This window comes from Lynx rufus, unplaced genomic scaffold (assembly GCF_022079265.1).
Source record: "Lynx rufus isolate CCGP_SWC_20201006 ecotype Redwood Valley unplaced genomic scaffold, mLynRuf1.p SCAF_1, whole genome shotgun sequence".
NCBI classification, from domain to species: Eukaryota; Metazoa; Chordata; class Mammalia; order Carnivora; family Felidae; genus Lynx; species Lynx rufus.
In genome coordinates this window covers 140,837,995-140,851,946 of record NW_025814823.1, presented here as the reverse complement: position 1 = coordinate 140,851,946, position 13,952 = coordinate 140,837,995, and the positions used below count along the sequence as shown (strand labels likewise).

General features: G+C 40.4%; 2 protein-coding genes across 2 annotated transcripts in view; one reads left to right on the top strand and one right to left on the bottom strand.

Moving 5' to 3' along the window:
- Window positions 1-13,952, bottom strand: part of IQGAP2 (IQ motif containing GTPase activating protein 2) — a 295,550-nt gene that overhangs the window by 70,470 nt on the left and 211,128 nt on the right. Inside the window, exons 14-15 of the mRNA XM_047088141.1 lie at window positions 4,154-4,244; window positions 29-196 (exon numbers count right to left, since the gene is read on the bottom strand). Of these exons, the coding sequence (XP_046944097.1) occupies window positions 29-196; window positions 4,154-4,244 (259 nt within the window). The remainder of the gene's footprint in view (window positions 1-28; window positions 197-4,153; window positions 4,245-13,952) is intronic.
- On the top strand, window positions 8,381-13,353 carry F2RL2 (coagulation factor II thrombin receptor like 2). Its single transcript, XM_047088154.1, has 2 exons — window positions 8,381-8,444; window positions 12,275-13,353. The coding sequence occupies exons 1-2, from the start codon at window positions 8,381-8,383 to the stop codon at window positions 13,351-13,353; spliced, it is 1,143 nt and encodes a 380-aa protein (XP_046944110.1).

The following is a 13,952-nucleotide window of genomic DNA, read 5'->3' as shown; positions in this document are numbered from 1 at the left end:
GTCAGTGCTAAATGACTAGAAAGCTTACCACTTTTAGATTTGTGCTCTTTTGCCTTCGCGAGGGCATCATAATACCTGTCAGCACATTCAGGGATTATGTCATTTGTATTAGACACAGAAGACTTCAAATGAGACAAAATATCACATGGCTTTTCTTTCTCCAAACACTGATTGACATCAATGACCAGGGTAACCCCTGCATAACGAGAACAAAGTTTCTGTTACTGGTTATCTGCTACTTATTCTAGTGGTGTGCAAAGGTGAGATGTAATTCAGCCTTTTCCAGTAATGCACTGGAATTAAACCTTTATATCCTTTTCACAGTTAGTACCACAAATACCCATGACTGTCACCAACTCACCTACCGGTTTAGGTTGTAGGAAGAACAAGATCCCACAGGAGCACAGTTTATTAAAAATTACAGCATTTCCAGGCTACTCTCGTGTGGTGGGAAGGCGCTAGGTTCCACTCACTGTACTAATCCATAAGAGTGTGGTAAATGCGGTAGATATGCAGTCCTCAAATAGGTCATCCATCAGTATTTGAGAACTTGTCTTATGAAGACATTTATTTATTTTAGAATATATAAAAAATCCTGATAGTCTCTTGTATGGTGCTAGTATACTTCAAATATTCTAGGAAAGCAACAGGTAGGGCTGATGGACATAGGTACTCAAGTCCAGAAACTTAATTCTGGAACCCATTTAGACTTAGAAAGCATTTTATTCCATTTTAAATTTCTGCTTCTCCCTCTAAATCAAACTACAGTGAACTCTTGGTTACCTTAAGAAAGTTAACATGGTGAGTTCTTTATTATCCATTTCATTCCCAGCCAAGAATATTCTGGCCCAACCAATGAAAGTACTGTTTTTACAAACTATAAATCCACTGAGTTAGAAACCTCTAAGCTATGCATTCTTAAAAGAGGTGAAATAACCTCCAGTGGGGCAAAAAATGGCTCTTGTGGGAGAGATGGCGAGAAATCTTTTTATGTATCAGCACAGATCTACATATGGTACATAAACAGATTCAATATATCTGTGGTATTAAAATTCCATGGTGAAAAATAATTAGGGAAAATCTATCTAAAAAGATTCCTTAGGGGCGCCTGGGTGGCTCAGTCGGTTAAGCGTCCGACTTCGGGTCAGGTCATGATTTCGCGGTCCGTGAGTTCGAGCCCCGCGTCGGGCTCTGTGCTGACAGCTCAGAACCTGGAGCCTGTTTCAGATTCTGTGTCTCCCTCTCTCTGACCCTCCCCCGTTCATGCTCTGTCTCTCTCTGTCTCAAAAATAAATAAATGTTAAAAAAAATTAAAAAAAAAAAAGATTCCTTAGGGTACAATAATGGAAGAAAGCTGGGGAATTTTGCTCTATGGAGTCAAAAGTAGAGACAAACCTACTTTAAGAAAGCAAGAAACCCAAATGAAGGAGACTTGAGTTACGGTGTCCTTTCAGTCTTGCCTGTGGTAAAACCTATAGGGCAGCACTTTCTTGTACCAAATTATCTGGGAGTGGGTTAGATGTTTACAACACGAAACCAGAATCTGTTTCAAGTCTTATCATACAAAGGATGGATGCTTTTAAAGGGAAGATTAAACTCTTTTTTTGAAAAACTGGAAAATTCTCATCTCATTGTTAGAATATAGATGGTTTTACTTCAGAACATCTTTTTGGTGTTATGTATCATAGAAGAAACTATATCAACTCTTCTGAGACACAGGACAGAGGCAGAAGACAGGATTTTAAATGTGTACATCTGGAGTACACAGTCACATATTTGAGAAAGCCTCTTACACAGTCAACACAACAATGAATCTCAATGTAAAACAAGGAACAGCTTCTCATCTGCAGGCCAAATGTAGGAAGAACATGAATAAAATGATTTCTAAATTGGTTTGACTTCTAAGAGCAAAACTGTAACCCTTTCAGGCTGAGTGCCAATGTTACAATCTAATTTCTTTAAAAGTGTTTCTTCAAACTACGGCTTCCTTCAGTTTTACATTTAAATCTAAATCTCTTACGAACCCGTCTCAAATTTATTTTATTTTTTCTTAAGGATTAGAGTGCTAGAATGGAAAGACTTCAAAGATCCTGAGGGTATAAGTTCAGGTTGGAGAAATGCACAGAATTTTCCAGGCTAAGGAAATAAAAACCAGATGTTCCCCACAGATGCTTCCAAAGTTGAAAAGCCAATCTTTGGGGGCAAGAAGAGTAAGGTGTCTCGACAGCATTCTATGACCTGATACAATAGGATACGTCCTAGTTATGCCGCAAATAGGTTAAGGAACAGCACTTTCAGAAGTCTTACTTTCGGTAGATTATTTGTCCATGTAGAGTGTTAGTATATCAATCTTGAAGCTACTTTAGATTTCCATGTGAATTTTCCTACTATTCGTCTATGAGTCTTAGAATAAAACTAAAATTAAATCGTTTGAGCCAATGAGGGGATTCTGCTAGTTGCCGAGTACGTCTATCTCAATTATGCACCCTAGACCTGGGGGAATAATTGCATGTCGGTTTGACGACTCGCTGGGATAAAGACCTGAGCTAAAACTCCACTGATCACCTGAGCTCCATGAGCCCTTACTCTGGTTGGTGGACCACAGTGACATTTGGGGTTTCCTGCAATTACTGTCAGTTCAGAGCCAGTGTGCTATAATCCCTGGGATGTCTGATTGCGTCCTTTCCCCTCAGCACAGCCACCATGGTAAAAAAAATTGCAGCTCTCTTTAGGGGAAGCCTGGAATAAAGATGAACAGTATAAACTTTTGACTGTGGCACTCTGTTCTCAAGTGGACCCGGTCTCCTCTTCACTTAAGGGGTTCTTGGTTTGTAAATGGCTTAAGCATGGGAATTGACTTAGGGGCCATGATTTTTGCTCTCATTACTCAAATTATACTTCTGCATTTGACTAGAATTCTTCTTCCACTTGTACAAATCAAGAATGAATTTAGTAAACTGTTTAAATCATATTTAGGGACACCACAGTCAATTAGCCAATCCCACAGGTCTGTCAGATCATTCTGATTACTGCTTTGACTCTGCTCCCCATGACAGTAACCACACCCACTCACCTTTGGTGGTTAAGTGCTGCCACCTGGCCTCTGTGGCCTGCCCACAGATTTTGGACTGCCAGCCTTTTTGCAAGCACGTGAGCCAGTTCCTTAGAGTAAATCTCCCCGTCTCTTTCTCTATGTATGTGTGTGTATACAGACACTACATACTTTCCAGAGAAACAACTATTTATCTGCACGCACATGCACTAGTACACATGCACGCACACACACAGATATGCGACTACATATTTAGTTCTCCGGAGAAAAGTATATATTTGGTTCTGTTTCTCTGGCAAATCTGGACTAATACAATGGAAGGCATAGGAGGGAGCATAGGTATTTATTAAGCAGATTGGGCAAGTTTCTTAAGGGTCAAGATAAAAAAAGGGCTTCAAATACCCATTGATAGATGAATGGATACAGAAGATGTGGTATATATATACAATAGAGTATTACTTGGCATTCAAAAAGAATGAAATCTTGCCATTTGCAACTACGTGGATGGAATTGGAGGGTATTGTGCTAAGCAAAATTAGTCACAGAAAGACAAATATCATATGACTTCACTCATAGGAGAACTTCAAGAGACAAAACAGATGAACATAAGGGAAGGGAAACAAAAATAATATAAAAACAGGGAGGGGGACAAAACAGAAGAGACTCATAAATATGGAGGACAAACTGAGAGTTGCTGGAGGGGTTGTGGGAGGGGGGATGGGCTAAATGGGTAAGGGGCATTAAGGAATCTACTCCTGAAATCATTGTTGCACTATATGCTGACTTGGATGTAAATTAAAAAAATAAACATTTTTAAAAAAGGTAAAAAAGGGCTTGATTAAACTAGAAATTTGAGAGTTCAGTAACCATTTTTTTGCTTTCTGGATTTTGTACCAGAATCCTTAGATTTTGCTAGAGATGGCACCTAATAACTGAAAATAGTGCCACCACCAATAGATCTTTTTGTATATATACTCAACAACTAAAATTGCTAAGAGTCCAAATCTTTTCAGAAACTAAAGCTATATAGTTATAAAAATAAAAAATCAGTGGCATAACCATCAAGGTTCATTGAGCCAGCAAAAGGAGGTGAGGACTTACATTGTTTTGCTTTGTCCTTGTCCATGTTGGCCTCATCGACCGCATGCTGTATCTCATCCAGCCAAAGGACTTTGGAAACAATCTCAGAGTCCTGGGAATAGGGTCATAGAATAAAAGAAAGAACAGGGAATGATGATGAAACAGAATTTATAGCTGCTTTTCAGGAGCCCATTTATTACAGTTCCCACAGACTCTTACCAACTACCAAGCACTGTCATACACTGTATAGACTATTAATGAAATAACGCCCATTTCCAACCCCCATCTCCCACTTAGGTGCATTCGTCTAGTGGTTTGTGTTGCTTCCAAGACTGCCCTCTCCCACGGTGGTCCTTTATAAAGAACCGGATGATCCCTGTGCTCCACAGATTTCCTCTGCAGTTAGGGGAAAATGTAACTCCCCTTCCCAGGGACCGTGGGGATCTAATGATGCAGGCCTGCTGACTCCTCTGGCCGCCCTTCACACTCCTCTACTCCCTGTCTCAGACCTGCACACCAGCCTCCTTCAGACCCTAATGTTCTCCTCCAGCTGTGTGGCTGTGGATTCTTTCTTACCGTTCAGGGCTTAATTCAAATGTCACCTCCTCCAGAAAAGCTGCCTCTGATTACGCTCTCCCTTAATCACTGTGTTCCCAAAGTGGCCCAGAGTACCGCAGGAAACTTTATTTTTTTTTAATTTATTTTTTTCAACGTTTATTTATTTTTGGGACAGAGAGAGACAGAGCATGAACAGGGGAGGGGCAGAGAGAGAGGGAGACACAGAATCGGAAACAGGCTCCAGGCTCTGAGCCATCAGCCCAGAGCCCGACGCGGGGCTCGAACTCACGGACCGCGAGATCGTGACCTGGCTGAAGTCGGACGCTCAACCGACTGCGCCACCCAGGCGCCCCTCACAGGAAACTTTAAATTTGAAGGAAAGACAATGATACTTGGCATTTATCAGACACAGAGACAAAAACAAAAGACCCATACAAAAACATGGTGGCTGCCCTCAAGGAGCTAACAACTTAGTAGAAAAGATAGATTTACATAAAAAATAATTATAATACAATGTGATCAGAGCGACAATGGCTGTAGACACGTGATCTAGAAATAGTCAAGAAATGATTATAGTAGGGGTTAATTACAGGGGGAAGAAATACTTGGAGCTAAGGACAGCTTCAGAATGGAAGTGATAACAGCAATAAAAAGGCACTAAATTATCTACCATTTTTTTTTTACTCTTAAAGTGATTTTATTTTATTTTTGGTTGTATTTTAAAGAGAGACAGAGCATGCACATGAGTGAGGGAGAGGGGCAGAGCGGGAGAGAGAATCTTAAGCAGGCTCCACATTCAGTATGGAGAGTGACATGGGGCTAGATTCCATGTCCTCGGGATCATGACCTGAATTGAAATTAAAAGTTGGATGCCCACCGACTGAGCCACCCAGGTGACCCCATTTTTTTTTTTACTTCTGGGTTGATTCTGACTACCATATTACAAATATGGTGCTACTATATAGTAATTCAATGGGATTTCCAGAAACCAACTGCCCAAGATTACATAAACTTGCCAAAGATTACAAGTAAATGTTATCAGGAGAAATTAAATATTTTTCAGGGAAGATGAGACATTCAATTTATTTTATTCAATTCAATTTTTTTGAAAGTTTATTTATTTTGAGAGAGAGAAAGCACATGCAGGGGCATAAACAGAGGCAGAGAGAGGGAGGGAGAGGGGTGATCCCAAGCAGGTTCCGCACTGTCAGCACAGAGCCTGACGCAGGGCTCAATCCCACAAATCTTGAGATCATGACCTGAGCCAAGATCAAGAGTTGGATGCTCAACTGAGTGAACCACCCAGGCACCCTGAGGCATTCAATTTTCAACAATGGGGACACTTGCCCATGTGTAGTAATAAGTGTCACGTACTAAATCCTAAGGCAAGCCTGTGATGAACAGCAAGTAGCTCATCAGAACCATGAAGAACTTGCTCCATCATTCAGGACTCATGATGGATGGATAGTTGGCAGGAAGGAGAAATGACATCCACCTGCTCCTCTGCAAGGCTTCAAAGCTATTTCCCTCTTAGACTAACTTGAGATAATGTATGCGGAAACCACTCTGAAAGTAAGACAAAGAATCTATCACTTCATCCTGTAATATCTGGGCTAATGGAGACCATCATGGAAGGCTTGGCTCCTGCTTCCACAATCATCTCTAGGCAGATCTGCCACATGGGTATGGTTACTTGTAGCAAGATCTCCATTTCTTGAAAGAATGGATGTGAAGGAATCAAACAAGAAGCATGATAGGAAGTTGAAGACTACAGGAAGAATGAAGAGACAGGGGAGTAGGAACTATTTGTTCCCAAGCCCAAAGAGAACCCAAACACTCCTCCCAGGACTAGCCTAAAGACTAAGTTCCATACAAGTTCATTTATGTCTCTTTCAGTTTTTTTGAAGAGTATTTACCAAATTCTTTCGTAACTTATCATTGTAGAAGATGCACCATACAAACTTTGACCCAGATGAAAAGGAAGTTAAATCCCACTTAAAAGCTTAAAGTATTTGCTTCATAAGGCAAAGAAAAAGTTTACAAACCAAATGGATTTAAGTCAACAGTTTAAATCATGACTCATTACACCGAAGGATGCTAGAGTTAAATGTAAAACCAAGAATAAAAACCAAGCCCTAGCGGTTTAAGATCTCCTTTTAAATTGCTTGCTACAAGACTGGAAATTTATTTATAGGATGGTCAGGGCTCTACCTCAAGCTACATAGCCAGGTTCAACATCTGAGTGACAAATGGATCAAGTAAAGAGAAAGCAGGCCATCTGCAAATCAAGTGATAAATTCCTGAATTCAGATGAGTCCTAGAATATTTTAATTCAACAAAAAGTACCCTTTTCAATATTTTATGGCATTTTGGCTATTTCTGCAATAAAATAGCTTTCAATTTCAGCTTCTGTTAACATATATTATGTAGCTGAAGTACTATTAATTTTTGATTGTAAAACTCTTGGTGTGATGAAATTTAATCATGATGTGAAAAGTTTACACAGATCAATTCCTTCCTGGCTTAGCCCTCAGCCTGTAAGTCTCACACCAAATCTGCATTTTCTGATTCTTGCTGCATTTTATATGCAACATGCTGTTGGGACTGTTTGGCTTAGGGTTTAACCTTAAGTTGTGTTAAGTACAGAAAAATCTGTCACAATGCAGTTTCATTTATACTACATATTAAACCATACCCTCCGGGATATAATTATCCATAAAAGCTTATACGTTGCACAACGGTGTGGCTGTCCTAAACACTACTGAGTTGGACACTACTTAATGATTAAGATGGTAAATTTTATGTTATGGACATTTCACATTTTTAAAAAAATGTTTATTGTAGACCTGCTCACCAATAAGCACGGAATAAACAGAGTCCTCTGCATTTTAATGTTGTACCACGATTTTAGTTTATTATTTAACACCCCTCCACACCCCACTGTTACCTGACTCTGTAGTTAACGAACAGCTCAGAATATGCTGAGTTACGGAAAAACAAAAAAAAACACCCTAAAACCAAGTATGGCCAAACAGTGATGGCAAATTCAGAACATGTGACACTGATGGAGAATTTTCAAAGTAACCAAGGTCTTAATTTAGCTTCCTAAAAAAAGTTTGTTTTCCGTGACTCATTTCATTTATAATTATGTAATGGGTTTAAGAATTAAGGTTTGAATAACAGGATTAAGGAAAGGCTAATTTCTGACAGCTCAGTTATTCAGTAGACATCACACTCTGGCACTGTGTTTTTTAAATGGATAAAAATGAGATATAGGACAGTCAAAACTAACTGCTGCTCGGCCTCTATGTTCAGCTTACTTCTATAAGCACTCACTGTATACTACCTGCATTTTTTCAACATGTCAAAGTATACGGGGTGGGAATTAGAGCATCTACGCAGAAGGAACTGTTAGGGGTGGGTAAGAGTTAAATGATTTGCTCCAGGAATAAAGTAATGTGTTCAGAGACTCAGCCTGAGTCACGCAGCCTGCAACATGAGCGCTGTCACACCCTTCCCCTCTAGAGGACCTGGGCAAGCTTCCCAGTCTGTGGAGCATGCGACAGACAGCACGCTCTACGGCGAGAACAAGGGTTCCATTTGCTGTTCACACACGAAACCGAGGGGAAGGTGTGCTCCCTAATTTTACATGTTTAACAACATTTGAGAAACGGGACTCAGGTCACCAAGATGAAAGCCCTCATCTTTGTAGCTGCTGGAGTCATGCTTCTGTCGCCCACTTTTTGTCAAAGCGGTAAGCTCTTTTCATACAGGGTAGGTCGGGGGGTGGTGGTTTGTGTTACAAGGGCAAACGGAATCTAATTTTCTTCGCACTTTACACAATCTGCAACCTGAAAGGCAGAGTTTGAGGTTTGTTATGAAAAGGCAGCATCTTGGAAGGGAATAGCTATCGTTTGTTTGCTCTGTTCAGACCTTGTTGAAGACCAGTGTTCTCTGCTTAGATTTAAAAACCTGTGGCATAGTCAAGATTTTAACTCCTACAATGAAGTCACGGATCAAACTTCATTGTGACAAGATTCTGATCTTCTAAGAATTTCCTCTGATTCGGCAAGACAGCACTTTTTCAAGAGATTTTCAAAATTCCTATGTTTATACCTTGTCTTGGGCCACAAGTAGGGAAAACAAGAACAGTACCAGAAAGAATGAGTGGTCCTCCAGTAAGTAATGCTAACAGGTTACTGTTTCTTAATGACTTTACCATGGAGTTCTCCTTACATTCACATGATCTTTTAGTTTTTAGAAATGAGATCTCCCAAATACTATTATTCAACTCTTAATGTGTTTCTTATTTCACTCAACCCAATGTTAGCCTGTCACCTCCTGCTTACTCCAAAATAAACCAATTTGCGCTATCTGTATCCACAACTCTTCTGCTGTTAGGTCACTCTCCAGCCAACATTGTTTGGAGCAGGAAAGCTGGGGTGAGGGACAACGATGAGATAGAAAAAATAAAAATTTAACAAAACAAAACCTCTATAGAGGAATGTTGCTTCAACAGGCAGTTGAAATCGCCAAGGTGGGTGTGGGAGAGTGCTAAGCATTCAGAGCAGCAGCGGGTGCGGGATTCACGAGGAGTGAGTGTTCTGGGTAGGGGTGAACCCAAATGCAGCAGAAGGGGGCTCCTTCAAGATGCTGGTGGAGTTTGGTGCAAGTGAACAGGGGGCATTTAAAGGCGACAAAGTAAGAAGCAAGGCATTTGCTTTCTTCCATGGGGTGGGGAGAAATGAGTAAAAAAACCCCATCGTCTAGAGGCTGAAGTCTGGTCCCCTTTGACCAGTCCCTTTCCAAGGCCTTTGCCCACAGTAAAAACATTTTAGAAACATTATGCCAAACGGAAGCCTGTATTAAGAATCCAAACAAATTGAAAAATATGTCAAATTTAACAATGAGTACTATTTGAAAGCACACCAGACTCTAGGCACTAAAAGACTTACTCAAGTCAAGCCAGAGCTGGAATTCTCAAGGAAAAAGGAATCGAGGCTTTTTCACAGCCACTGTTTACCATGTTTTTAGGCACCATGTCTTGCTCAATCACAGGAATTTTCTGAAAACTGACAAACACTTCATTTCAACAACTCTCTTAACAGATCTTGAAAGGAAATAACTTGCACAGCATGTTCTTCAGCCACCATTTTCCAGCTTTGGGCCTAATTCTCAAGGCATTTCTCTTTGGGTGACATCAAATTTAAGCATTTTTCAAAATGCGAGAATGAAGAGAAGGATTTGTGTGGCTGAATCCAAGGGTCACCCAACCGATCCTCAAAGTTCACATCTAAACACAGGCAGAGAAGAACACTTCCCAGATATTTCTTTCTTTTTCGTTAATCTATCTTCCTTTAAACGACACCTTAACACCACCTCCCTGTCCCTACTTGTTCAGGCAATACTCTGTTTTATACACTGAATTCAGTTTGTGCAATCTCAAGGTTATGAGGAAGGCTTCAATTTCACCTGGGGGCGAACTGCTAGAGATTAAAGCAGGAAGAGAAACTGGCTTTGAATGAGAACCAGGTTACTAAACACTAACCCCAAGTGCTCAACACGTAGGAATTCAGAAGTCATGTGAAAAGACGTAACTGGCAGAACAATGGCATTTTAAATTGGTAAGTATGAGGTTTATATTAGGCATTAAAGTCCATCTTAGAAATTTGAGAGAATCCACTTCATGTACGTGTCAAAGATTTACGGAAAAATTATATAATGAGAAACAGGTTTGAGTAGTAAGGTCTACTGTGTTTTTGAAATTGCTCTTGCATGAATTAGGAGGATTAAAATTAGCATGCCAACGAATGCCCAACATATAGTATAATTTATAGTATGTAGTTGTTGCATCTCTATTCCTTTTTGTTCCATTTCTGAATTTTCCCTTAGTTTTTTAAACGGAAATAGAGTTGCCATACAATGTTACATTGGCTTCAAGTGCACAACATAGCGATTGGACAATTCTATACATTATCTCGTAAGTGTAATTACCACTTGTTACCAAACAATGTTATTACATTATGGACTATATTCTCTATTCCCCTCTTTTCATTTTTCTTCCTTTGTCTCCTCTATGCTTGTCATTTGTCCCATCTTCTTCCCCAAAATCATCTAGAGTAGACGCCTCCTAGTCATTTTTCCCTCCTGCCTCTCCCTCATTGCCACCAAAGCCAACTGGATGCCAAGTCCCTCTAAGCTGCCGTCAGTTTCCACGGTTCACTTCGCCTTTCTGCTGCCATTGCTCTAGTTCGTTACTTTCCATCTTGAATTTCAATGACTACAGTAGGCTCCAGATCAGTCCCCCTTGCCCCTAATTTCTTCCCTTTTCAGTTTCTACACTGTCACCCAAGTCATCTTAAATATAAACCAGATCACAGTTATATTAGTATGCTATTGGTGCTGCAACAAATTACCACAATTGTAGTGGCTTAAAACAATACAGATGATACTTCCGGAGGTCACAAGTCCTGAAGTCAAGATGTCAGCAGGGCTGTGTTCATTCTGGAGGCTCTGGGGCATAAGTTATTTTCTTGTCTTTTTTTTTTTTTTTTTTAGCTTCTAGAAGCTGCTTGCATTCCTTGGTTTATGGCTCCTCTTTTCATCCTCAATGCCGGCACAGCATAGCATTTTAAAATATCTGATATTGACTCCCTTGTCTCCCTCTTATAAGGAGTCTTATGATTACATCTGACTCACCTAGCCAATCCAGGATACTCATGCCATCTGAAGATCCTGAATCACATCTGCAAAGTCCCTTTTGCACATAAAATAACATATTCAAAGGGTTCAGGCATTAGCAGGTGGAATCTTGTGGGGCCATCATGCTGTCTACTATAATGGCCATGCCTCTGTTCACAATTTTGTATGTGCCTAAGCCCAGCATCTAAGAACAGAAACGATTTGTTTCGAGTTTTCTTCTAGTTAGAGGTCTTTCAGAGATTTGGCTGTATCCTACCCTTTCATCTATAACCTACCCTGTCATCTTCTTTCACACACCTTATTAGTGCAAGACAATGAGTTTTTGTGCACCTTTTCCAATGGTCTGACAGTTTGAAGACAGGGACAGAGTCTAACACTGTACCACTGGCATATAACATGCAATAAACATTTGTTGAATTAACTTATCTGACATTGCCAGATCCCATGCCAGCCCATATATCTTATTCATATATTAAATTTCATCTATGAACCTTGCTCATCTTTACCTCTTCCTTGACATTCTGCTCAAACATTTAAATCTGTTAACCACTGTCTGAATGTCTATACAATTTACAGCCAATATGATATTGGTCTATAATGGTTGGTGTGCTATTATTGCTTTCTCCAACGGTATTATAAACTTCCTGCCTGCAAGGAGTTGCCATCTAGTTTTTGTTCCTGCATGGGCTAGCACAGTGCTGGGGCATACTATATATACTAAATGCATTCCTGCTAATTACCAGATTTATAGGGATTTGTAAAAATAAAAATGATCCTAAATTCTACAACTACAGAAACTACGTAGATAAAACTTTTAGTTTCATTGTGTCCTGAATCACAGGCATGGGCTCAGCAATAATTCATATTAATACTTCTTCTCAATTGCAGGCATGGCAAATGACGTACACAACTTGGCAAAACCAACCTTACCTATTAAGACCTTCCGTGGGGTTCCCCCAAATTCTTTTGAAGAATTCCCCCTTTCTGCCATAGAAGGCTGGACAGGAACTACCACAACTGTAAAAATTAACTGCCCAGAAGAAAGGGTTTCAAATCTCCACGTGAATAATGCTACCATGGGGTACCTGAGCAGCTCCTTAAGTACCAAACTGATCCCAGCCGTCTACATCCTGGTGTTTGTAGTAGGTGTGCCAGCCAATGCGGTGACCCTGTGGATGCTCCTCTTCAGGACCAGATCCATCTGTATGAACATCTTCTACACCAACCTGGCCATGGCAGACTTTCTTTTTTGCATCACACTGCCCTTTAAGATAGCTTACCACCTCAATGGGAACAACTGGGTATTTGGAGAGGTGATGTGCCGGGCCACCACAGTCATCTTCTATGGCAACATGTACTGCTCCATTCTGCTCCTCGCCTGCATTAGTATCAGCCGCTACCTAGCCATTGTCCATCCTTTCACATATCGAGGTCTGCCCAAGCGTACCTACACCTTGCTGACATGTGGACTGGTGTGGGCAACGGTTTTCTTATACATGCTGCCATTCTTCATCCTGAAGCAGGAATATTACCTTGTCCAGCAGGACATCACCACTTGCCATGATGTCCACAACACATGCGAGTCCTCATCACCCTTCCAACTCTACTACTTCATATCCTTGGCATTCTTTGGATTCTTAATTCCCTTTGTGGTCATTATCTACTGCTACACAGCCATCATTCGGACGCTTAATGCATATGATCACAGATGGCTGTGGTATGTTAAGGCGAGTCTCCTCATTCTTTTGATTTTTACCATTTGCTTTGCTCCAAGCAATATTATACTCATTATTCACCATGCTAACTACTACTACAACAATACTGATGGCTTATATTTTGTCTATCTCATAGCTTTGTGCCTTGGGAGCCTGAATAGTTGCCTAGATCCACTCCTTTATTTTCTTATGTCAAAAATCATAGATCACTCCACTGTTTACCTTACAATGGTGAAATCACCTTAGAGAACAAGGAACGCCATCTGTGAAAACACACCTTCTTGGGACGATATATGCCGAGTGCAAAGGGTTCTACCCTCTAACTCCATTCTTGAGCTCCTAAGAAATACTGCCTCAAAATAAAACACTACAAAAGCACTTTTTTATTTTAATACTTTTTCAGGATTTTAAGAGTGTCAGTGCAAAAGAAAAGATATCATCATCTTTAGGGCAACTGACACACTTGCCTGATGGTACTTCAAGACCTTTAATTCTCCATCTTCCCTACTTCCAGTAGGTTTCAACCCTACAGGTCCTGGAGGAGGAGGTGGGACAAGGGCGAAGCACAGGGAGAAGCTAAGATCTCAGTTTTTAGTGTTTGGCGTCATTTTTGATTCGTCTTCCTTCTCCAACTCTCACACAGGTGGTACCTCATCAGCTCACTCGAAGTGATTTTTATCACTAGGGGCCATTACCTTAGTCCCACATTTGCCTTCTAACCATTCTTTTCACTGCCAGCCTATTCTATTTCACTGGCCATTGCCAGATTAATCTTCCTCAGATCATATTGGACACATCACTCAAAAAATCCCAGCTCACACAGAGTCAATGATTGTTCACTGTTT

Coding starts and splice junctions, on each gene's coding strand:
- F2RL2 (XM_047088154.1), top strand. CDS start 8,381: ATGAAAGCCCTCATCTTTGTAGCTGCTGGAGTCATGCTTCTGTCGCCC. Junction 8,445..12,274: donor GCCCACTTTTTGTCAAAGCG/GTAAGCTCTTTT, acceptor ACTTCTTCTCAA/TTGCAGGCATGGCAAATGAC.